The 25119-nt window shown below is 38.9% G+C and overlaps 1 protein-coding gene and 2 pseudogenes across 1 annotated transcript; all 3 read right to left on the reverse strand.

Annotated features, from left to right (window-relative positions):
* The window catches only part of LOC129464208 (phosphatidylinositol 3,4,5-trisphosphate 3-phosphatase TPTE2-like), a 99233-nt pseudogene that overhangs the window by 22567 nt on the left and 51547 nt on the right, over nucleotides 1-25119 (reverse strand).
* On the reverse strand, nucleotides 15174-15616 carry LOC129464216 (cytochrome c-like). The gene has a single exon (XM_055245344.2). It carries the CDS (start codon nucleotides 15489-15491, stop codon nucleotides 15174-15176), a length of 318 nt encoding a protein of 105 aa, XP_055101319.1. The 5' UTR covers nucleotides 15492-15616.
* LOC129464289 (uncharacterized) lies at nucleotides 23544-23640 on the reverse strand (annotated as a pseudogene).

Genomic DNA, 25119 nt, shown 5'->3' on the forward strand with positions numbered 1-25119 from the left:
AGATGAATAATCCAGGAGAAAAATGGTTAAGAAAATTAAAAAGTTACTTTACAAAAAAGAATATCCAAATAATAGTCTTAAAAAAACTTCCTCAATCTTATTAGTAATTATAGAAATGCAAATAATCACCACCATAAGATGCCATCACACAAACACCCAAAGACTAAAAATAAAAATACTCAGAATTGCAAGTATTGGGGAAGATATGGAATGCTTGAAGTGTACAATACCAGTGGAGTAAAAATTGGTACAACTGTTTTAGAAAACAGGTGACATTATCAAGAAAAGTTCAAGATTCATTACCCTAAGACAGAACAATTTTAGTGTGAAGTATACACTCAACAAAAATGTGGCCACATGTGCAACAGGAAACATGTATTTTTAAAATCAGTATTATTGGGCTAGGTGCGGTGGCTCATGCCTGTAATCCCAGCACTTTGGGAGGCAGAGGCAGGCGCATCACTTGAGGTCAGGAATTTGAGACCAGCCTGGACAACATGGCAAAACCCCAACTCTACTAAAAATACTAAATTAGCTGGGTGTGGTGGTGGACACCTGTAATCCCAGCTACTCTGGAGGCTCAGGCACGAGAATTGCTTGAACCCAGGAGGCGGAGGTTGCAATGAACTGAGATCATGTCACTGCACTCCAGCCTGGGTGACAGAGTGAGACCTTATCTCAAAACAAAAAACATAATTTATCACAATAAAAATTGGAAACAACCCAAATGTAATACAAAAAAAGAGACTCCATTTTCAGTCACAATTTGTGTAGGAATGAATTTTTGAAAAGTTGTGCAAAGACATGATGAAAAAAGTATAAAATATTATTAAAGAATGAACAAGATGATTCACATGTACAACTCAATATCGCAAAGTTGTCAGTTCTCTCAAGTTAATCTATAAATTCAATGTAGTTGAAATAAAACACCTAAAAGTGTTTTATTATGGCACTTCACAAAATGATTTTAAAATTGTATGTAATAATAAAGTTCCAAGAAGAGCAAGACAATTCTGCCTTTATCAAACCACATTATAAAGCTACAATAATTACAAAAGTGTGGTAGAGAGAACTTAGGAACAGTTTTGAATATTTATAGAAACTTGGTATATTACCGAGAGGGATTACAAATTAATGGAGAACAAAATAGCATGCAATTGATGGTGTTAGGACAATTGGCTATCTATATGAAAAAAATACTTCCCCCCAACTTCCAATTAGATTAAAGATCCAAATATTAAAAATGTAACTTGAATATTTTTGAAGAAATGTGGAATATCTTTACTACATCAGTATAGGGGTGAATTTCATAAACATGACAGAAAAGCATGAAATATATACACACACATAGAAAAACAAATTTTACCATATTCAAAATTACATGGACACATATGTAACAAACCTGCACATTGTGCACATGTACCCTAAAACTTAAAGTATAATAATAATAATAAAAAAATTACAAACTTCTCTCCGGCCATGATGGCTCATGCCTGTAATCCCAGCACTTTGGGAAGCTGAGGTGGGTGGATCACTTGAGTCCAGGAGTTCGAGACCAGTTTGGGCAACACAGTGAGACCCTGTCTCTATAAAAAATACAAAAATTAGCCAGGCATGGTGATGCTCACCTGTAGTCCCACTTACTCAGAGAGGCTGAGATGGGAGAATCGCTTGAGCCCCAAGAGGTTCAGGCTGCAATGAGCCGAGATCGTGCCACTGCACTCCAGCCTGAGTGACAGAGCGAGATCATGTCTCAAAACAAAACAAAAATTTACAAACTTTTGTACAACAAAATAAATCACAATCAAATTTAAAAGGCAACATGTGGGGAGAATATAATTGCAATACTAAGAAAAATTGGCATTCAGATTCTTTAAAGAACTCCTATAAATCAATATAAAATATTTTTACTATCATGATACTACTGGTAACCTGCAGGCAGCAACCAACCAGAAGACAGCAAGACTAATATGAATGAACACATAAAGAAGAGGCTGCTTTGGTACATACCAGCTGAATATTAGCCCTCTAAACAACCTTTAACAAAATCAACAAAATATTATGTGAACACAGAATAATGTAAACCCCCTCTCAGCAAAAACGAAAAAAGTCAAATTTGAAATGAATGTTTTCCTTCAAGCACGGAATTAGCATTAGTTAATAGAAAACTGATCCTAACTTCTTTAATAATAACATTTTAGGTTGGGCAATGTGAAATGGCCATTTTTAAAGCAAAGGATGGTTAAAAACTGGCAATTTCAAATGATTCAACGTCTATATTCTTAACTATGGTATTGTAAATTGCCAGTTTATATACAATATTCCAAGCTGTAGAGCTAAACACAGAACCTGTATATTAACTAATACACAGCTAAACACAGAACCGGTATATTAACTAATATACAGATAAACACAGAACCTGTATATTAACTAATATACAGCTAAACACAGAACCTGTATATTAACTAATATACAGCTAAACACAGAACCTGTATATTAACTAATATACAGCTAAACACAGAACCTGTATATTAACTAATATACAGCTAAACACAGAACCGGTATATTAACTAATATACAGCTAAACACAGAACCTGTATATTAACTAATATACAGCTAAACACAGAACCTGTATATTAACTAATATACAGCTAAACACAGAACCTGTATATTAACTAATATACAGCTAAACACAGAACCTGTATATTAACTAATGGGCTTGAAACTAGTCAATAAGACTAAAACTTGATTTTACTGAATTATATAAGTCAGTTTATGGTGTTATGTTTTCCTGGAATTTGATATAAAAATTGATTTAGAGCCCACTAAAAATGTAATTATTTATGTTTGTCAAAATTTGTGAAATATCCTTAGATGATTATTTAAAGCCTAAACCTGAATGAGAGAAAATCTAACTAAACTTAAATTGGTTGGATTTACAAATGCCTTTTTTTCCCCATTTTAACCCCACCAATGTCAACTTCTTCATATCATTACACTATAAAAATTCCAGTATAATTTTTGAAATAGCATCTCTGTTGGCTCCCTTAATCTAAAAGGTTCTCACAAAGTTTAAGAACAACCTTAAGTATTACTGGAACAAAAACACATATAGACCAATGGAACAGAATAGAAAGCCCAGAAAAAATCCATGCATTTATACTCAGCTGATGTTCAACAAAGGTGCCAAGAATCCAAGATGGGGAAAGGACAGTCTCTTCAATAAACGATACTGGGGAAACTGAATATCCACTTGCAGAAGAATGAAATTGCAACCTATCTCACCCAATATAGAAAAATCAACTCAAAGTAAATGCTTAACTGTGAAATGTGAAATTGGAAAACTACTAGAAGAAAAGATAGGTGAAAATCTTCTTGACATTGGTCTCGGCCAAAATATTTTTGGATATGACTGAAAAGCATAGGCAACAAAACAAAAAGTAGACAAATGATACTGTATCAAACTAAAATGCTTTTGCACAGCAAAGGAAACACCTATAAAGAGACAACCTACAGAATGGGAGAAAATACCTACAAAGCATACATTCGATAATAGCTTAACAGATTTTTTTAAAAAGGAACTCAGAAAACACAATAGCAAGAGAACAAGTTACTTCTCTAGAAAATGGGCAAAGAACATGAAAAGATATTTCCCAACAGAAGACAAACAAATGGCCAAAGAGGTATAAGGAGAAAATGCTAAACATCATTAATCATCAGGGAAAAGCAAATTAAAACCACAAAGAGATATCCTCACACCTGTTAGGATGGTCATTAACAAAAAGACAAAAGAAGAGTTGATGAGGATGAAGAGAAAAGGGATCCCCCTTGTACACTGTTGGTGTGAATGTAAATTAGTAGTTACTGTGGAAAACAGCACTGAGATTCCTCAAAAAACCAAAAATAGAACTACCATATGATTTGGAGATTCCACTTCTGGGTATATATCCAAAGACATGAAATCTGCACTCCCGTGTTCACTGCAGCATTATTCGTAATACCCAAGCTATGCAGTCAATCTAAATGTTATCAACGGATGAATGGATAAAGAATATATGGTACATATAAATAAAGGCATACAATTCAGCCTTAGAGGATATCCGGTCACTTGAGATAATATGGATGAACCTGGAGCACGTTATGCTAAGTGAAATAAGCCAGGCATAGAAAGACAAATACTGCATGTCTCGCTTATTTGTGGAATCTAAAAAAAGTCAAATTCATAGAAGCAGAGAGTAGAATGGTGGTTACCAGGGGATGGGGGGACAAAACTGGGGGGACTGTAGAGATGTTGGTTTTTACTTTATTACTATTAATTTTTTAGATGGAGTTTCGTTCTTGTTGCTCAGGCTGGAGTGCAGTGGTGCGATCTCGGCTCACTGCAACCTCTGCCTCCCAGGTTCAAGCGATTCTTCTGCCTCAGCCTCCCGAGTAGCTGGGATTACAGGTGCATGCCACCACACCCGACTAATTTTTTGTACTTTTAGTAGAGATGGGGCTTCACCATGTGATCCACCTGCCTCAGCCTCCCAAAGTGCTGGGATTACAGGTGTGAGCCACTATGCCCAGCCTGAGATGTTGATTAAAGGATGCAAAATTTCAGTTAGGAAGAATAAGTTCAGGAAATTTATTGTACAACATAGTGACCACAGTTAATAATAATGTATACTTGAAAATTGCTGAGACAGTAGATTTTAAATGTTCTCACACAAAAATATGTGGAGTGATGCATATGTTAATTAGCTTGATTTAGCCATTTCACAATGTTTACGTATATCAAAACATCATGTTGTACACCATAAATATATTGATTTTTCATTTGTTAATTTAAAAATAAAAAAGATCAGCCTTAAATAAAATAAGAGTACTCGGATTTTCTAAAATTAAAGACTGTATTTTGAGAGATATAAACTGGCAAACTGAAAATAAAGAAATCCAAATACTAGGGAAACAAGGGAAAATATACTCAACCTTCCTTAGTTCTTTTTTCCTACTTTCTTCCCTTCCTTATCCTCTCCCTATCTCCTACCCTTCCTCCTCTCCTCTTTCCTTTCTCCTTCCCTTCTTTCAGTCTTGGAGCTAATATTTAAAAATGCTAACAATTATTAATACATATTAATAGCAATACGTATCTTGTTCTTGTACTTTATCTAAATTTGCATGTCTTTAGAAAGGGAGAAATAAAAAGGAAAATGTTATTACCTTTGCCTCCATTGCAGTGAATCGCTACGATGTTTGCAAGATCTTGAGCCATCCACTCCTTTACTTCCTTGGTGAAAACCACCATCTCACTGATTTCAAGTTTAAGATTTTTAGTTAAAATATTTTCAAAAAATCAAGCCCAATATATTTAGCCCTCTTCTGATAGTCAACTTAGCATAAAACTTACTGTAGAGTGGGGACATTATGATCATCAATCATGATTCTACCGACCCTATTATGGAAGTGCTTAGGATCATAAGCTCTTTCACCTAAAATAAATAATATGTATGTCATATCTCTATAGGGAATAACATAATAAATGATGAAGTTATGAATAAGTTAACACATCTTATTAGAATTCCTTATCTATCTTCAAAAAGAGCTTTCCAAGTTGCTCCTGCCGCTCTAAAATAAACGCAAGCATTTCAAAAACGTAAGGATGGTAGTGGTTTATCCATTTCATGTAACCTAAACTCAACTTATTTTTGTTTAATAGGTATAATTTTTAACTTTCTAGCAGACTATTCATTATATTATTGCAGGGCAGTTAGAAACCACACAAGAGGCAAATGTAGCTGACCAAAATGTTTGCCCCCTGAAAATGTCTATTGAGTATACAGGTAGAGGAAAAAAGAGAGACAGAGTATTAAACTGGGTTACAACCTATTTTCTACAGAGTTTTTTGCTTTTTTCCCATCTAGAGCCTTGCTCTCATCACATGCCACTGCTGATGGGTCAGAAGACTCATTTGTTAAATTGTCTATGTCCTCATAACACAATCTGGCAGGAAAAACAGAAAGATTTTCCTAAACCTAATATCGCTAGAACAGATCTTCCCTAAAATGGTTTGCTTCCACTCCAGCCTCATTGGTCCTGCCAAAGCCACATCCTTCATAGGGTACTGTGTGCTGCTGGGCTAACTCCTTCTACTAAATGGGGCCAGTCCAAGATGGGGATTTTTAAATTCATCCCTTGCCACTACCAAATACTTATGATTAAATGCAATCTAAAAAACAAAATCATCTTCTTATGTGCAGTAATCTGTTTTCTATCTACAGTAGCAAAATATAGGGTAATGTACATACTGCATAGATTGTAGACTCGATAGTGGTTTGGATGCTTCTCGTCTAGAAACCGAACAACTTCCTAAAAAAGACAAACACATATCTTACATATTTACGTGGCACCAACATAAGCTATTTCCTAGGGGGAACCTAAAATGGTTATTACTTTCATTAATTTGTCTCTCACTAGCATCTTCTAGGGGAGGTTCAGGGAATAAGAGGGTATGCAAATTCCAAGTTCTAATCCACTGTGATTTTTCAAATAGTCCACAAAGTGTGTTTGGCTACTCAGATGAGTCTCTATTGTAAATACACACTGTTTAAAGCTATCAGATAAGTAAATTAGCTGGTTAACTAACTTTAAGTAATTTGTTCTAAATCATTAATTCACAGTTAATGTGGTTCTTGTTTAAATCTAATTCATATTGGTTCTTATTTAAATTTAATTCTGAATGGATACATCTTTAGAGAGTGATCTGCATATTACAGTCTATCTAAGCACTATGTAAACAAATAAATGCAAAAAGTATATAGTATGATTGTGTGTATGTGTGATAGAAAAAGATAAACATATCAACTTTTAAATAACTGGTAACAATATGGGGACTTTTTTGGCTCATTTGTTCTCTTATTTATTTTATTTTATTTTTTTAATTTCTTTTGCACACAAAACAATAAACATTTTCTAAAAATACATACAAACAAAAAGACGCGTATCAAACAAATTAGGAAGGTTGCACATGGGAAGTCAGGGAATAGAAATGGGGGGTGGGAACCAAAATAAATGAGAGAGGGACTTTATATGGATCAGTGATAACAGCTCAATCCTCCATTTGACAAAGAAGAAGGAGAAGGAAGAGGAAGAAAAAGAAAGTGGGATAAAGGATCAGAAAGGGAGGAAAATAGAAAAAATTAGAGTATGACTCCAGGGTAGACCTGTTTTGTTGTCACTGGGTTCGTTGGTTGGTTTGTCTGTTGTATTTTTCATATGTTTCGCCATGTTGGCCAGACTGGTCTCGAACTCCCAGCCTGAAGTGATCAACCCGCCTCGGCCCGCCAGAGTGCCGGGACCACAGGCGTGAGCCACCACGTCCAGCCCCCACATTGCTTCTGGCTTCCCTGGTAGACCTCCCAGACAGGGCGGTCGGGCAGAGGCACTCCTCACTTCCCAGACAGGGCGGCCGGGCAGAGGCGCTCCTCACTTCCCAGACGATGGGGGGCCGGGCAGAGGCACTCCTCACTTCCCAGACGGGGCGGCCGGGTGGAGGTGCTCCTCACTTCCCAGACGATGGGTGGCCAGGCAGAGGCGCTCCTCACTTCCCAGACGGGGCGGCCGGGCAGAGGCACTCCTCACTTCCCAGACGATGGGGGGCCAGGCAGAGGCGCTCCTCACTTCCCAGACAATGGGTGGACGGGCAGAGGCGCTCCTCACTTCCCAGACGAGGCAGCCGGGCAGAGGCGCTTCTCACTTCTTCCCAGACGGGGCGGCCAGGCAGAGGCGCTCCTCACTTCCCAGAAGATGGGTGGCCGGGCAGAGGCGCTCCTCACCTCCCAGACAATGGGTGGCCGGTCAGAGGCGCTCCTCACTTCTTCCCTGACGGGGTGGCCGGGCAGAGGCGCTCCTCACTTCCCAGAGGATGGGTGGCCGGGCAGAGGCGCTCCTCACCTCCCAGACGATGGGTGGCTGGGCAGAGGTGCTCCTCACCTCTCAGACAATGGGTGGCCGGGCAGAGGCGCTCCTCACTTCTTCCCCGACGGGGCGGCCGGGCAGAGGCGCTCCTCACTTCCCAGAGGATGGGTGGCCGGGCAGAGGCGCTCCTCACCTCCCACACGATGGGTGGCCAGGCAGAGGCCCTCCTCACTTCTTCCCGGACGGGGCGGCCAGGCAGAGGCGCTCCTCACTTCCCAGACGGGGCGGCCGGGCAGAGGTGCTCCTCACTTCTTCCCGGACGGGGCGGCCGGGCAGAGGCGCTCCTCACTTCTTCCCGGACAGGGTGGCCGGGCAGAGGCGCTCACCTCCCAGACGGGGCGGCCGGGCAGAGGCGCTCCTCACTTCCCAGATGGGGAGGCCGGGCAGAGGGGCGGCCGAGCAGAGACGCTCCCCACCTCCCAGACGGGGCGGCGGCCGGGCAGGGCCTGCAATCCCAGCACCCTGGTAGGCCAAGGCAGGCGGCTGTGAGGCGGAGGCTGCCGCGAGCCAAGACCACGCCACCGCACTCCAGCCCGTGCAACACCGAGCACCGAGTGAGCGTCAGTCTGCAGTCCCAGCACCTCGGGAGGCCGAGGCGGGCAGAGCAGTCGGGATCAGGAGCTGGAGAGCAGGGTGGCCAAGATGGCGAAACCGAGAAAAAGCAGGCAGCGGTCGTGGCACGCGGCGGCAGTCCGAGGCAGTCCGCGGTGCGTGTCAGCAGCGAGCCGAGTAGATTGCAGCGTGGCCACAGAGGGGAGAAGGAAGGAAGGAAGGAAGGAAGGAAGGAAGGAAGGAAGGAAGGAAGGGAGGGAGGGAGGGAGGGAGGGAGGGAGGGAGGGAAAGAAAGGAAAGAAAGAAAGAGAAAGAAAGAAAAAGAAAGAAAGAAAGGAAGAAAGGAAGAAAGGAAAGAAAGAAAGAGAAAGGAAGGAAGGAAGGAAGGAAGGAAGGAAGGAAGGAAGGAAGGAAGGAGAGAAAGAGAGAAAGAGGGAGGGAGGGAGGGAAGCCTCTTTATTTTTTTAAATGAAGATATATGTGTACCTATAAGTGTGTATATATATATATGTATATATGTATAACCTTTAAAATGAAAAATAGTAGTTATTATTTAAAATACAATCAATACCACTATATGAATCCAACTTTCAGTAAATATACCTTTCTGAAACATACACACACATATGTATAGATCTCTGTGCAACAACAAAAATGACACAAAATTTCAAAACTGATTAGTATGCTACCCTCAGAGCAATGTTTACTGGCTTAATATTGAGAAAAATAAAATGAAGGTATCAAAGTCTTCCATTTATTAAACTGGCTATCTGTTAAGAGGAAATAATAAGTCAAAAAGATGAACATTCTGAATCTGCATAGTGGGGGAGGCAAGGATAAATAGTTTTATATACTTCAGAATTCATGGAATTTCTTACATAAAATCCATATGGGTTTAGAAATCACATATAAAAACTATAAATATCTATGAGAAATTTAAGCAAATTTTAATCAATTCTTTGGATGAGGAAGAACTAAAGGTGTTGAATCAATGGAAGATCAATAGGCTTAGGTTTGACTTCATAAAAATCTGAAATTTCTGCTTAAAAATGCTATAATGAATAACAGGGGAAACGATTTTTCAGAAAAATTGACTGAATGGGGACTATGCCTAGTATGATAAATTAATAATTCATTGACAACAACTTAAATATTACTCACTCACCTTATAGATAAATGGGCCAAGGACATAAACAATCCATAAAAGAGAAAATCTAACTGATTAACAACCTACGTAAACATTCAGTGTCACCAATAACGAAATCAAAACAACAATGAAATGCCATTTGCACCCATGAAATTAGCCCTTTCTCTTTTAATGAGAAAATCCAATGCTGGCAAAATAAGGCATGAAATTTAAAACTTTGATTTATTGTTGATACAAGAATACAATTGCTCTTGGATTTGGCAATATATATTAAGAACCCTAAAAATATTCATACTCTTAGCTAGGTAATTTCACTCCTAGCAATCTATACAGAAAAAGCCTCATGCGCAAAGATGTCTGTTGCTGTATTATTGATTATAGCGACACTTAAATGTCCAACATTAGAGGTTAATCATAGCGCTAATGAAATATCATGCAACCATTAGAATACTGTCCTGTCCTTCATATTTTATTTATTTTATTTTATTTTGAGACGGAGTTTCACTCTTGTTGCCCAGGCTGGAGTGCAATGGTGCGATATCAGCTCACTGCAACCTCTGCCTCCCAGGTTCAAGCAATTCTCCTGCCTCAGCCTTCTGAGTAGCTGGGATTACAGGCGCCTGCCACCACGCCTGGATAATTTTTTGTATTTTTAGTAGAGACGGGGTTTCACCATGCTGGCCAGGCTGGTTTTGAACTCCTGACCTCAGGTGATCCACCCTCCTCGGCCTCCCAAAGTGCTGGAATTACAGGTGTGAGCCACCGTGCCCATCCCTGTCCTTCATTCTCTCAACAAGTAAATATCTCACACTGGTAATTTATGTGCAGCCTTCCTTAGTATACATATATAGAAAAACAGTCAATATTTGCTTTTTCATGGGAAAACAAATACACCTGGACAGTTAAGCTTTAGGGATTTTTCCAAATCTACTTCCTAGTTCTCTCAATGTCTAAAAAATGATATATATATATCATTTTTATAATCATATATATATATATACGTATATATATACATACATATATACGTATATATATATAGCAACTCAACATTTAGATGACTTACTGCTGTGTTTTCTGATCTAAGTAGTTTACCGAAGACTCCAAATACCTCTTATCCAAATTAGGTGAAAAAGGACATAAAGAATCTAGAAAAAATTCAACTCTGCCAAGAATCTACATTTTTCTGGTCACAATCTGTCACCAGATGGGCAGTTTCTGTTTTCAGCCAGAATAAAGCACATTCAATTCTACCAAGAACAGAAATTAAAAGATGGCTAAGAAGATTGTATGTAAGCAGACATTACCATTTATGAAATAGTAATATTTATTACCATTATGAAATAGTAATGTCTGCTTTGCTTATTCACTGTTGTTCAAAATGTAACCCTGCAACTTTATTCCCTTTTAAGAATAAAGGGGAATCACATGACTGTTTAGCATCCTCTCAGGAGTTAAGTATGTCTGGATTTGAATCTTCTCCCTTTTAGTCAACCTTGATTTAATATACTTTGTAGATGCTTCTCAAATATGACAGAGACACTCCCAGTGCAGGACATGCTGTTATCACTGAACATGCAATCACTGAAGGGCTCCATGGCCTGATTCCCAGCCTGCCCAGGTAGCTGAACTAGTAGCTTAGATTTGGGGCTGCACTCTGGCAAAGATGAAAGACTAAATATTAATATAGATGGTAGATTTGCTTTTTGGGTGGTTTATGATTTATGGAATTTATTAAAACACATGATTACCTCCTTTTGGGATACTCTGATTAAAAATGGTAAAGGAATCAATGACTTATTAGTACTTTGTCAATGCCCCAAGGAGATAACAGTTATAATAACTGATAGAAACCAAGAGTCTAGAGATCACCCCAGAAAAAAATAGTAATGTCTTTGTTTTGATTTACATGCTAAATGTTTTTGGCTTTTTAAAAACATCCCAGCTAATATTAAGTGTTGCCAAATTTATATTAGTCACCACCAAATCTACTAAAAGAAAATGGGCTCAATTTAGACATGCTATAATTAACTCACAGTTATTAACTTAACCTGCTTTAAAAAACAATATTAGCAATCAAGAGATGTTTTCCCCATGAAGATGGAATTTGGAAATTTTGGGATGGCTGCCCTCAAGTGCCATGACCCATCCAGTGGACCCTGGTCACATTACTCCATGACTGTGCCCATTAGGAGCGACAAAAAGTACTTCCACCTCAAATAAATAGTTTGAAACAATTTTCAAAATTGGCCAAGGGAGTGGTAGAGTCATGTCTTAGCCATGAATAGCAGAACCTGGGTGAGATGTGGTTCAGACCCTTCTCTTCAAGGTTTTTAGGTATTTACAAATGTATTTTTATACAATTGCTGAAGTCTTGAGTCTCTGACTATATAGTAGTTATTTCTTGTGAACTATCTGCACGTATAAGAATGCTTCCCTGCCTGAGAATAAGGTAGAATCATTCCACCAATGGTCTCAATTCTTCAACTTTTCCTGAATCCAAGCCCTCACATTTCACTTCGTAGTGCCCTTTCACTCTAATTTTGTGTTCCATTATGTGAGTTGATTTGGTCACTGAGATGCCACAAAGGAGAGGCTTGCAAAAGCATTTGTAAGATTCCACTCTAGCTCTTTCCTTTTGCCATTACCTAGAAACATACCCATCATATTCATCCTGATGGAGGATGAAGATGAGTTGAGCAAACAGGAATTACCCAAGACACCTAAGCTAAGGTAATTGTAGAACAGCTGATAAAGACATTTCAAGGAAAGAAAACTACATATCCCTCATGAACACAGATGAAAAGTTCTAAATAAAATATTAGCAAATAGACTCTAGTGATACATAAAAAAGATAATACATTAAGACCAAAAGGAGTTTATTCCAAAAATAAAAAAGTTGGTTTAACATTTGAAAATCTCATTAATGGAATAACAGAAAAACATTTTGATTACCTTCATAGATGCAGAAAAAAATATCTGATATATTCAACACCAATTCATGATTCAAAACTTTTAGCAAACTAGAAATAAAATGGACTGTCTTAATCTAGTAAAGAATGACTACAAAAGCCTATAGCAAACATCATTTCAAATAGTGAAGCATGAAATTCTTTCCACCTGAGTTTGGGAACAGGGCAAGGCTGCCTCCTCTTACCATTTCTATTCAATATTATCGTGAAAGTCCTAGATAATTCAATAAAGAAACAAAAAAGTATAAAAAGTTGGAAGAAAGTAGTAACTTTATATGATCGTATACATTTAAAAAATCCCAGGGAATCTACACATTCATTATTAAAATGAATATGTGAATTTATGAAGGATGCTAGATGTAAAGTCAACATACAAGGCCAGGTGTGGTGGCTCACACCTGTAATCCCAGCACTTTGGGAGGCTGAGGTGGGAGGGTTGCTTGAATCCAGGAGTTCAAGACCAGCTTGGGTCAGTGAGACCAGAGAGACTCCTTCTCTACAAAAATTAATTTAAAAAATTAGCCAAGTGTGGTGATGCCTGCTTGTAGTCCCAGCTATGTGGGAGACTGAGGTGGGAGAAATGCTTGAGCCCAGGTGCCACTGCACTCCAGCCTGTGGTGACAGAGCAAGGCCCTGTCTTAAGACAAACAAATAAACAAAAGTCAATATACAAAAATTAGTTATGTTCCTACATACCAATAGCAAATATTTACAAAATGAAGATCTTCAAATATTTAAAATAGCACAAAAACTTATCAACTACATAGAAATAAAACTAACAAAAGGTGTAAAACCTGTACACTACAAACTTTGCTAAAAGAAATCAAAGAAGACATCAGTAGAGAGATGTATTATGTTCGTGAGTTGGAAATCTCAATATTTTTAGATGTCAATTCTCTCCAAATTAAGCTGTGTAGTCAATGCCCAAGTCAAAATACTAACAGGGTGTGGGGGTGTGTTTGTGTGGGTTTGAGTGTGTGTGTGTGTGTGTGTATGTAAATTGCCAAGATGATTCTAAAATTTATATGGAAATTCAAAGAATCTAGGAGAGCCAAGATAGTTTTTAAACAAAGAAGTACAAAGTTGGAGGACTTACACACAAGTTCTCAAGAGTCACTATAAAGCCATAATAATTAAAACTATGGTCTGGACTTAAGTATAGACAGTCATAATGAAAGGACAAAAAGCCCAGAAACAGATCTATACATATATGTTCACTTTGTTTGCAATAAACGCACCTCTGCAATTCACTGGGGGAAATCATGCTCTTTACAATAAATGGTACAGGAGGAATTGAGAGCTGTGTGAAAAACATGAACCTTGATACTGTATATCTGTACAACAATTAACTGGAGGTCAGTCATAGACTGATATATTGATAGAGGTGTTGGTTACATGCATATATACTTAGGTATAATATCATCAAGATATATACTTGATTAGTGCAATCTACCATATGTGTTATACCTCAGTAAAAATGTGGTTATAGATGCATGCATATATAATGTATACTTACATCGGGGCATATGTATATACAGATAATTTACTTCAACTTTTATTTTAGGTTCAGGGGTACATGTGGAGGATGTGCCATGGTGGTTTGCTGCACAGATCATCCCATCCCTAGGTATTAAGCCCAGCATCCATTAGCTATTCTTGCTGATGCTCTCCTTCCCCCATCCCCTCCCTCCCCACAGGCCCCAGTGTGTGTTGTTCCCCATCGTGTGCCCATGTGTTCTCACTGTCAGCTCCCACACATAAGTGAGAACATGTGGTGTTTGGTTTTTTGTTCCTGTGTTAGTTTGCTGAGGATATCAGCTTCCAGCTCCATCTATGTCCCTGCAAAAGGTTGTAATCTTGTTCCTTTTTATGGCTGCACAGTTTTCCATGGCATTTATGTACCACATTTTCTTTTTTTGTTGTTGTTTGTTTAAGTGTTAAATAATCTTTATTTGATATTACACATAAACCACACAAAATGCCTTTGAATAAGTAAAAGGAACCATCTTAAATACAGGGAATTCTAATTACACTGGCATAGTTAAGGCCAAAAATACAAAGAAGACATTGCTACCTTATCTTCAACCCTTGCCTTTAAGAGGCAAATAAACACAAAATACAGGTGAATCTTGCTTGGTTCTGAGACAGTGAAGGAATTTCCCCAGTATTTAAATATATTCATATAACCAGTCATATAAATCTAAATATAAACCAATATAAATATAAATATAAAACCAATCTTCAATAAGTTTTAAGATGGTACTCACCATCTTTGTGAAAGTTGAACATTATTAACAAAGTCTAATCATATCTTTAGAAGGAGTAAACAGTGATAGCATTTACTGAATTGGAATTACTATTAATATTCAAAAACCAAACTTATTCATTTAACCACAAGCCAGTCTTAGTTTTAAATCAGGACTGCCCAACAAAATATTCTGACAGTCATTCATAATCTGAATTCTGGTGTATAAGGTCTATTAAATTATGGTACACATAAAAAAGTCATGAGACATTTCTGTTTTGTAATATAAGGCAGTGGCCAATTATTACTCACTAGTAGCTTTTTTGAGATAAGCTATCAAGTCTGCCCTTTCTGCCTTGTTCTTAATGCCGGCAAAGATCATTTTTGTTCCAGGAATGTACTTCCTGGGATTCTCAAAATATTCTATCAGTGTATCCTCTCCCCCGGTGATGCCTTTGTTCTTATCAGTCTCTATGTAAGATAATCCAATGGGCTGACCTGTCTTCCACCTAAAGAGACCATGGAGATTAGGCTCAGTCTTGTGCTTGCCTCCCTTTTCCACGGTGTGGCACTGGGCACACTTCTGAACAAAAATTTTCTTGCCTTTCTCAATAACACCCATATTTAATTCTCTCTTTCATCACTGGCGCTACAAAGGTTCCCGCTCAGAAGCCAGATGTCCTGCTCTATGTACCATATTTTCTTTATCCAATCTATCATTGACTGGCATTTAGGTTGATTCCATGTCTTTGCTATTGTGAATACTGCTGCAATGAACATATGCATGCATGCATGTATTTTTATAAGACAATGATTTATATTCCTTTGGGTATATACCCCATAATGGGATTGCTGGATCTGATGGTATTTCTACCTCTAAGTCTTTGAGGAACTGCCACACTGTCTTCCACATGGGTTGAACTAATGTACACACCCACCAACAGTGTAAAAGCATTCCTTTTTCTCCGCAACCTTCCCAGCATCTGTTATTTTTTGGCTTTTTAATAAAAGCCATTCTGATTGGCATGAGATGGCATCTCATTGTGGTTTTGTTTGCATTTCTTTAATGATTAGTGATGTTGAGCTTTTTTTTCATATTTTTGTTGACTGCATGCAGGTCTCTTTTGGGAAGTATCTGTTCAGATCCTTTGCCCACTTTTTAATGGGGTTGTTTTTTTCTTGTAAATTTAAGTTCCTCATAGACTCTGAATGAGATATTACCAGTGAAGGCTGAGAAACAGCAAAGATGGCAGCCAGCTCCTTCCTTTGGAAGCTCCATCCCAGGGGGATACTGACCTGTAGCCAGCCCACACATACCTGCAGGAGGTGGCTGGAGACCCCTGTTGGGCATTCTTACCCAGTCAGGAGGCATGGGATCAGGGACCCATCCAAAGAAGCAGTCTGGCTGCTTTGGGGTAGAGCAGGTGTGCTGCACTGTGGGGGATCCTTCCTCCTCCGGACCACCTGTATTCTCCAAAGCCAGCAGGTTGGAGTGGCCGAGTTGACCAAACTGCAGAGATAGCAGCTGCCCCTCCCGCCAGGAGCTCCATTTCAGGGAGAGATCAAAGTTCTGTCCATAGAACCATTGCTGGAGTGGTTAAAGCCCCCGCAGGGATTCCTGCCCAGTGAGGAGGAATGGATTGGGGTCCTGCTTAAAGAAGCAGTCTGGTCATGATCTGGCAAGCCAGCTGTGCTGTGTTGTGGGGAACTCTTCCTTGTCCAGACTGTATTCTCCATAGCTGGCAGGCGGGAGTGGCTGAGTCTATGAACCACAGTGATACTGGCTGCCTCTCCCCACCTCCCTGGGAACTCAGACCCATCTGAAGTGGATTCCAACACGCTGCTGTTGGCAGGCTAGGATTCCAAGCCAGTGGGTCTTAACTTGTGAGGTGCCATGGAAATGGGGCCTGCAGAATGATGCTGCCTGGCTCCCTGGATTCAGCCCCCTTCCCAGAGATACGTATGGACAGATTTCCCACTGTGCTGAAGATCCCCGGGGCTAGAGTGTGTAAAACTCCTGGGTTTCTGTGTGTGCCTGAGCAGCTGAAGTGCCGAGACTCCATACAGGTCTGTGTATCAGACCCACAGCCCTGGTGGCATGGGCTCACAAGGGGATCTCTTGATCCATGGCTTGCAAAGATCCATGGGAGAAGCACGGTTTCCTGGGCAGGACTGCACACTCACTGCTTCCCTTGGCTAGGAGTGGGGGTTCCTTTGGCTCCATGCCGCCCCCAGCTGGGCCATCGCACCCTCTGCCTGCTTGTCTTCATTCTCCATTGGTCGACCTGTTCATCCAGTCAGTCCCAATGTGAGAACCTGGTTATCTCAGTTGAAGGTGCTGAATTCCCTCGCCCTAATTGGCCATCTTGCATCACTCTAAACATTTCTTTTTTAGCCCTAGTTCTTAATTCCTATAGCCCTTGGTTTATCACCAGTTTCTTGATAAAATAATCCATCCACGTTCTCTAGTCATGGGATGATGGCTCAGGCCAGGGATCCAGGGCATTTTCTGGGAAGTAGCTGAACTTGCAGGCCTATCCTGTTCGGAACTGAGCTAACACACTGCAGAGAGGTACTCCTTCCACCTCTCGGCAACTGATGCCAGCCCTTGATAGTTATATTTTTATTGAGGCATAATAAGTATTGTAAATTACATAAAATTAAACAATGATCCTTTCAGCTGGCATTTCACAGTAAACAGCATTATATGTTTGAAATTAATTTAGTCATCCACAGAGCCTAAAGCAATATGCCCTGACTATAATTTAGGATCTCAACCTAAGAATACACATTTTGGGTTATAGCATCCCCATCTTTCTTCCCTATGGTAGACTATCAAAAACAGCCACAATTCTTTTTAATTCCTTCCATCAAGAGTTGGAGTTTATTTTCTACTCCTTGAACCCAGACCAGTAGTGTAATTTGCATTGTCCAATAAAATGGGGTAGAAGTAATATATAATTTTGAGCCTGGGCCTGAAGAGGATTTGCATTGTTTTGTTGCCGCTCCTGGGACTCTTGCCTCTGCCATCATGTGAACAGGCCTGAAGTAGCCTACTGGAGAATGAGAGACCGCATGGGGCCATTCAGCCAAGTCAGGTAATTTTCTTTCATTTAAAAAATCTGTTTCCTTCATTCTTTAAAAATATTTTTAATTGACAGATAATATTTGTTCATATTTATAAGGTAGAGAGGGATATCTCAATACTTGTATACAATGTGTAATGATCAAATCAGGATAATCAGCATATCTATCACCTCAAATATTTATCATTCTTGTGTTGGGAACACTCAACATCCTCTCTATTTAAAAATATACAATAAATTGTTGTTAACTGTAGACACCCTGCAGCACTACAGAACACCAGAACTTATTCCTATCTGTAAGCTTAAATCTGATATTTTTTTGTTGATTTTCTATCTAGATGATGTGTCCAATGCTAAGAGTGAGGTGTTAAAGGCCCCAACTGTTACTGCATTGGAGCCTATCTTTCCTTTTAGACCTAAAAATATTTGCCTTGTTTATCTGAGTGCTCTAGTTTTGGGTATATATATATTGACAATTATTATATCTTATTGCTAAGTTGATCTCTTTATTATTGTAAAATGACCTTCTTTGTCTCTTCATACAGTTTGACTTAAAGTCTGTTTTTATCTGATAAGTATGGCTACCTCTGCTCGCTTTTGGTTTCTGTTTGCCTGGAATATTTTCTTCTATCCCTTCACTTCCAGTCTGTATGAACCTTTACAGGTGAAGTTAGTTTCTTGTAGGCAGCATACAGTTGGGTCTTTTTTTTTTTTTTTTTTTTTTTTTTTTTCTTTAAATCTAGGCAGCCAACTCTATATCTTTTAATCGGGAATTTGATCTGTTTACATTACATTCAAGATTACTATTAATAGATGAGGCTTTATCCTGTCATTTTGTTCATTTTTTTTCTGGTTGTTTTGTATATCCTTTGTTCTTCACCTATTTTTTTTTTTAATCTTTGTGGTTTGGTAATTTTCTGTAGTGAAAAAGTTTGATTCCTTTCTCTTTCTCATGTGTATATCTGCACTACCAGTGAGTTTCATACTTTTGTGTGTTTTGACAATGGTAATCATCCTCTTGCTTCCAGATGTAGAACCACCTTAAGCAGTCCTTGTAAGGTCAGTCTAGTGGGAATGAATTCCTTCAGTTTTTGCTTGTCTAGGAAATACTTTATTTCTCCCTCATTTCTAGGGGATAGCTCTACTAGGTATAGTATTCTTGGTTGACATTTTTTTTTTTTTCAGTACTTTGAATATATCATCCCATCTTATTGTCTACTGACCTGTAAAGTTTCCACTGGGAAATCCACTGTTAATCAAATGGAGTTTCCCTTATATGTGACTTGATGCTTTTTTCTTGCTGTTTTTAACATTTCTTTGTTTTTTTTAAATTTTTTTTGGATACAGTCTCGCTCTGTCACCGAGGCTGTAGTGCAGTGGTGTGACCTTGGCCCACTGCAACCTCCACCTCCTGGGTTTAAGCAATTCTCGTGACTGAGCCTCCCAAGTAACTGGAACTGCAGGTTCATGCCACCACACCCAGCTAATTTTTTTGTATTATTAATAGAAATGTGGTTTCTTCATGTTGGCCATGCTCGCCTTGAACTCCTGGCCTCAAGTGATCCACCTGCCTTAGCCTCCCAAAGTGCTGGGATTACAGGTTTGAGCCACCACACCTGACGAATATTCTCTCTTTTTGACTTTTGACAGTTTGACTACTATGTACCCCAGAGAAGACCTTTTTGGGTTGAATCTATTTGAGAACCTTTGAGCTTCCTAGATTTTGGCCATATCTCTCCCATGTCTGTTTTTAAAGCTCTTGATTGTATTTTTTTTTTTTTTTGAGACAGGGTATCACTCTGCCACCCAGGCTGGAGTGCAGTGGCACAATCTTGGCTCACTGCAAACTCCACCTCCTGGATTCAAGCAATTCTCATGTCTCAGCCTCCCAAGTAGCTTGGATTGCAGGCATGCGCCACCAAACCCAACTAATTTTACTAATTTTTGTATTTTTTAAAGACAGGATTTTGCCATGTTCATCAGGCTTGTCTTGAACTCCTGGCCTCAAGTGATCCACTGCCTTGGCCTCCCAAAGTGCTGGGATAACAGGTGGGAACCACTGCACCTGGTATCTTGATTGTATTTTTATTTTATTCCTTAAATTGTTCAGCTCTACAATCTCTGTCTGATTTTTAATGACATATATATCCCTGTCAAATTTCTCATAAGATCATAAATTGTTTTTCTAATTTCATTGATCTATCTGTATTCTCCGTATCTCATAGTTTCCTTAAGATCATTATTTTGAATTCCTTCTTAGACATTTGATACACTCTTTAAATTTAGGGTCTGTTAATGGGGAATTATTGTGTTTCTTTGGAGGTGTAATGTTTCCTTGCTTTTCATGTTTCTTGTGGCCCTAAACTGATTTTTGCACATCTGGGGGAACCGTTGCCTCTTCCAATGTTAGGGAGCTTTCATAGAGAAATACTTATTCCAATAGTTGTCTCCTATAGTGTTCATTGAGTAGGGTGCTTTGACTTTGGTTCTGGGTGGGTGCAGTAATATAGTCTTCAGGTGACTTTTTTGGCTGTAATCAGCATTCAGTGGTGTCTGTGAGTGCCTCAGTGGCCTGATGGTGAGTGTTTGTGGAGACAGTGGTGTGGCTTTTCTTGGTGTGAGAGCCATCATTCAGATTAGTTCTCAGGCCTTAGGCATATGCATGCTAGCTGCAGTGGCTTTGCTAATTGTGGGGTATTGCCAACAGCAGGGTGGGCACCAGGCAGGCCAGTACTCAGTGCCTTAGAAGTGCATGCAGCATATGGTGGCTCTGCTGGTGAAGGGGGTGGGGCTGTTGGCAGCAGTGGGTGCCAGATGGGATGGGCCTTGGGAGGTGCATGTAGCATGCAGTGGCTCTGTCAGTTGAGGGAAGCCAAGTCATTTTAGACTAGCCAGTCCTCAGATGACCCAGTAGCTGCCCACAGATACATGAATGAGCTTAGTTGAGGCAGGAAATCCTTTCTGCAAGCACCTGAATTGGACAGTTAAGCCCATACCAAATTCACAAACCATAGTATCATGAGCCAAATAAATAGTTGCTGTCATAAGCCAGTAAGTTTTGGGGTGGTTTGTAATCACTGGCACAATTGTAATTGGTATCAATCCATTATGATTTTTTTACTTGAAAGAGTACATTTTTAAAAGAATACTGCCATATCTGGGTTAATATTAAACTTATGACTACACAGTCTACATTCACTGAGAAATGAGTATTTGTCAGATAAAGACCCTTACCTCGATTGGATTTCTATAGAAAGACTGCCTTCCAGAAGATGGAAATGACATAGCAATAATACGTTCTGAAAGTCAAAATCATCACTATTACAAACATTATTATAGATTTCATATAACATACAAAAAATTAATTTATACATGATCAGACTCCATTTTCACAGAAAAAAGCCTTTTAAGATTGAGGTTGACAGAAAAGAGCTAATACTCAGGATAATCAAATAACATATTAAATTATCCAACACAATGATCATTAAACTGGCATGGAGTTCTTAAGTCTCCACTAGTTCTAACTGTATGCCATGTACTTATGATGGCCACAGTCTGAAGTTCCCCTTGTTCTTAGAATTTATTTCTTATCTTAAATACCAGAGAAAATCCAAGAGTTCTGGGCACCAGTGATGGTGGGAACTCCCAAGGTGCTTTGCAGCCCTCTGACTCAGAAAACCTGAGATCTACAAAGCACTGACCTCATTCTCTGGGGTTCTAGGATGAGAAGAGGTCTCTGTGGGATTCTTGGGACTCAGAAATAACTACTAGAGGTTAATAAATTGAAACTCAAATGGGGTCAGCTGAAAATCCATTCAAGTTCCTATGCTGCAACTGAGTAGTCCTGAATTGAGAAGACATACAGATCTTCCATTGCCAGGGCTAAACCACAAATATGTCACACTATCACAGTCACATATATCCTCATGAATAAAGAATATTTTGAATGAATGTGTCTTAGATGAGGCAAAAAAAAAAATACAATTACAAGAAAAAGTGAAGTAATACAAGTAAATCAACAGTTAAGTGTCACAAACCTGTAATGTAAGTGAGGTCTAGGTCAAATCCATCCCTTGTGTATCGCCTTTTGTTTTCTGAAACCTGAGAGTTTAAAATCATCATTAGTTTGTGAAACATTCATCAACATAAAAATAAAAAACATTATACAGTATAGATATCAACCCTTGCCAATGGGTCCCAAAACACAAAATATTTTTCTGAATCATAAGCATGTTTTGCCCACTTACCAGCCTTCTCATCAGCTTTTCAAGTTGTCTTTTTTGATGAACCAGATGAAAAATTCTTATCAGAATAATAAGTCGTAGAAGTCGAACTAAATGTGTCCATCTAACAATAAATTTAAAAGATCCATTTTTGCTTCAGAAACAGAATTTTATCAATATAAACTATGTCTAGAGCAGCAGTTGTTAACCAGAGGCAATTTTCCCTCCTCTCCCCAGTTACCTACCTGGGGGATACTTGGCAATGTCTGGAGGCATTTAGGTTTTCACAACTGGCGTGCGTGCGTGTGTGTGTGTCTGTGTTACTTACATCTAGTGAATAGAGGCCAGGAATTTTGCTAAACACCCTACAATTAATATAACTGCTCATCACCCTCTTATAACAATGATCTGGCCCAAAATGTCAGTAATGCTGAGGCTGAGAAATTCTGGTCTAGAGAAATAGTGATACGATAGACTCTTAGCATTTGTAAATTTAATTTTGGGATTTAAGACTAGCATTTTCAATTTTTCCACATCAAAACAAATCGATTATTCTTGTTCATCTTTGTTATTCCCATGAGTAACAGATGTTCACTACAGCTGCTAATGCACATCAGGCAGGCAACAGATTGAGATACTTCCAAAGTGTGCTAGCTGGTATGTCTCCTACCGTTAGAACCACCGAAGCAGAGAACTGATGGTCTGGACTAGTGCTTCTCTGATTTGGGCACATGTCAATAAGAGCCACCTGGAAAAGCTTGTTAAGCTGCAGATTGCTGGTTACCAGAGATACTGATTCGGTGGGTCCAGGGTGGGGGCTAAGGTATTTTTCTTCTTACATTTCTAGCAAGCTGTCAAGTGATGCTGAGGTTTCTAGTCAGAGGACCACATTGGCTAGGGTTATTTTCAAATAATTCCAAAAGCCTATCACTTAACATGCTTTTAGTTGGGGCCTGAGCTGCAGTCCGGGGAAGCTAGGGTACAAAAAGAAATCAGCTATTTGACCCATGAACAAGCTTAGGAAGCCACCATCTACATCCCAGTATACATTTGCTCTTTCATTTTCCTCATTGTCACAGTAAAAAAAGAAAAAGAGTCACCAGGGCCTCATACACTCTTTAGTTTCCTAACCCCTCACAGTTCTAACTTTGCCTGAGCTTTCTTTGTTTCTACCACAACTATACTGCAAAACTCTACTATTGTGTGCTACATGTGTCATCTCCTAGTTTCTCTTCTGTTTGCTATTTTTTAGAAACTCATGATTGAAGTCACTCAAATTTTGAGTTTGCTCAAATAAATTCCCTCTTGGCTGTAGGAAAAATCCAGACAGAACATTATGTGTAAGGGATTTGTAGTTGAAGCACAGAGGGGAATTGTTTTCAATATAAATTTTTTGGATATAGCAGATATTAAACTGATAAGAATATTATACTTGATCTTAGCCAAAAGGCCAAAAAATGATACAAATGGGAATTTGATGAGAACTTCAAAATGTAGAGAAGTTAAAGTTAGTACAAGAGTAAAAGTCCTTCTTTGGGTACTGCATCTTCTTTATTCAATTAATGGTACTTAGTGTGTATACTCTTCACTGGTCCCTAAATATCACAATCTTTTAGTTTCAAAGTATGTGGGAATTTACCTAAACATTTCATTTTAAAGCCATGTATTTGGTATAGAATGAGAACATTTGAAGTTGAAAAGATTATATAGAATAAAAGCCACAGAAAATGCTAAAATTAATGAAAAACTTTAAGAGAGGTAAGTCTTATGTTTCATACCTGGGAATATTCCTAAGAAACTTAATGTCAAAAAAAATGTAAACGACATCAACCAGCAAAGGAATCACAATAATGGCAGTATCTAAAATGTTAAATAAGTCAGAAAAATACTGCTGTCTCCTGTAATATAAAACAAAAAAAATAAGTTCATTCCCCCCTGCCAGAAGAGATAGGAATATTTAAAGACCACAAACTATTGACTCATCCCCATTAAGAATTCTACTATCATGAATTATTTAAAATGTATTTTCTAGAGTAGACTAAGGAAAAAATATAACATTCATGGGAAGTTTTCAAACAATGAAATTATATTCATCATTTGACACTTATATGTGACCAAAACACCAACATGGCAATTCAAACATAATAAGAGATATAACTAAATGCATAATAATCACCCTTATTGTGGACAATGGGGTATCTATCCCCTCAGCATTTATCATTCATGTTACAAACAATCCAATTACACTCTTTCAGTCATTTAAAAATATACAATCAAGTTATTGTTGACTATGGTCAATCTGTTGTGCTATCAAATAGTAGGCGTTACTCATTCTATTTTTTTGTACCCATTAACCATCCCCACCTCCCCACCCCCAAGCCCTTACTACCATTCCCAGCCTCTGATGACCATCGTTCTACTCTCTAGGTCTATGAGTTCAATTGTTTTTTTTTTTTTTTTTTTTTTGTAGAGCCCCATAATAAGTGAGAACATGTGATGTTTATCCTTCTGTGCCTGGCTTATTTCACTTAACAAACATAGTGATCTCCAGTTCCATCCATGTTGTTCCAAATGACAGGATCTCTCTTTTTTTTTTTTTTTTTTGAGATGGAGTTTCACTCTTGTTGCCCAGGCTGGAGTGCAATGGCATGATCTCGGCTCACTGCAACCTCCACCTCCCGGGTTCAAGCAATTATCCTGCCTCAGCCTCACGAGTAGCTGGGATTACAGGCGCCCGGCACCACACCCAGCTAATTTTTGTATTTTTAGTAGAGATGGGGTTTCTCCATATTGGTCAGGCTGGTCTCGAACTCCCGACTTCAGGTGATCTGCCCACCTCAGCCTCCCAAAGTGCTGGGATTACAGGCATGAGCCACTGTACTTGGCCAAGATCTTATTGTTTTTTATGGCTAAATAATACTCTCTTATGTATATGTGCTAT

This window comes from Symphalangus syndactylus, chromosome 15 (assembly GCF_028878055.3).
Source record: "Symphalangus syndactylus isolate Jambi chromosome 15, NHGRI_mSymSyn1-v2.1_pri, whole genome shotgun sequence".
NCBI lineage: Eukaryota > Metazoa > Chordata > Mammalia > Primates > Hylobatidae > Symphalangus > Symphalangus syndactylus.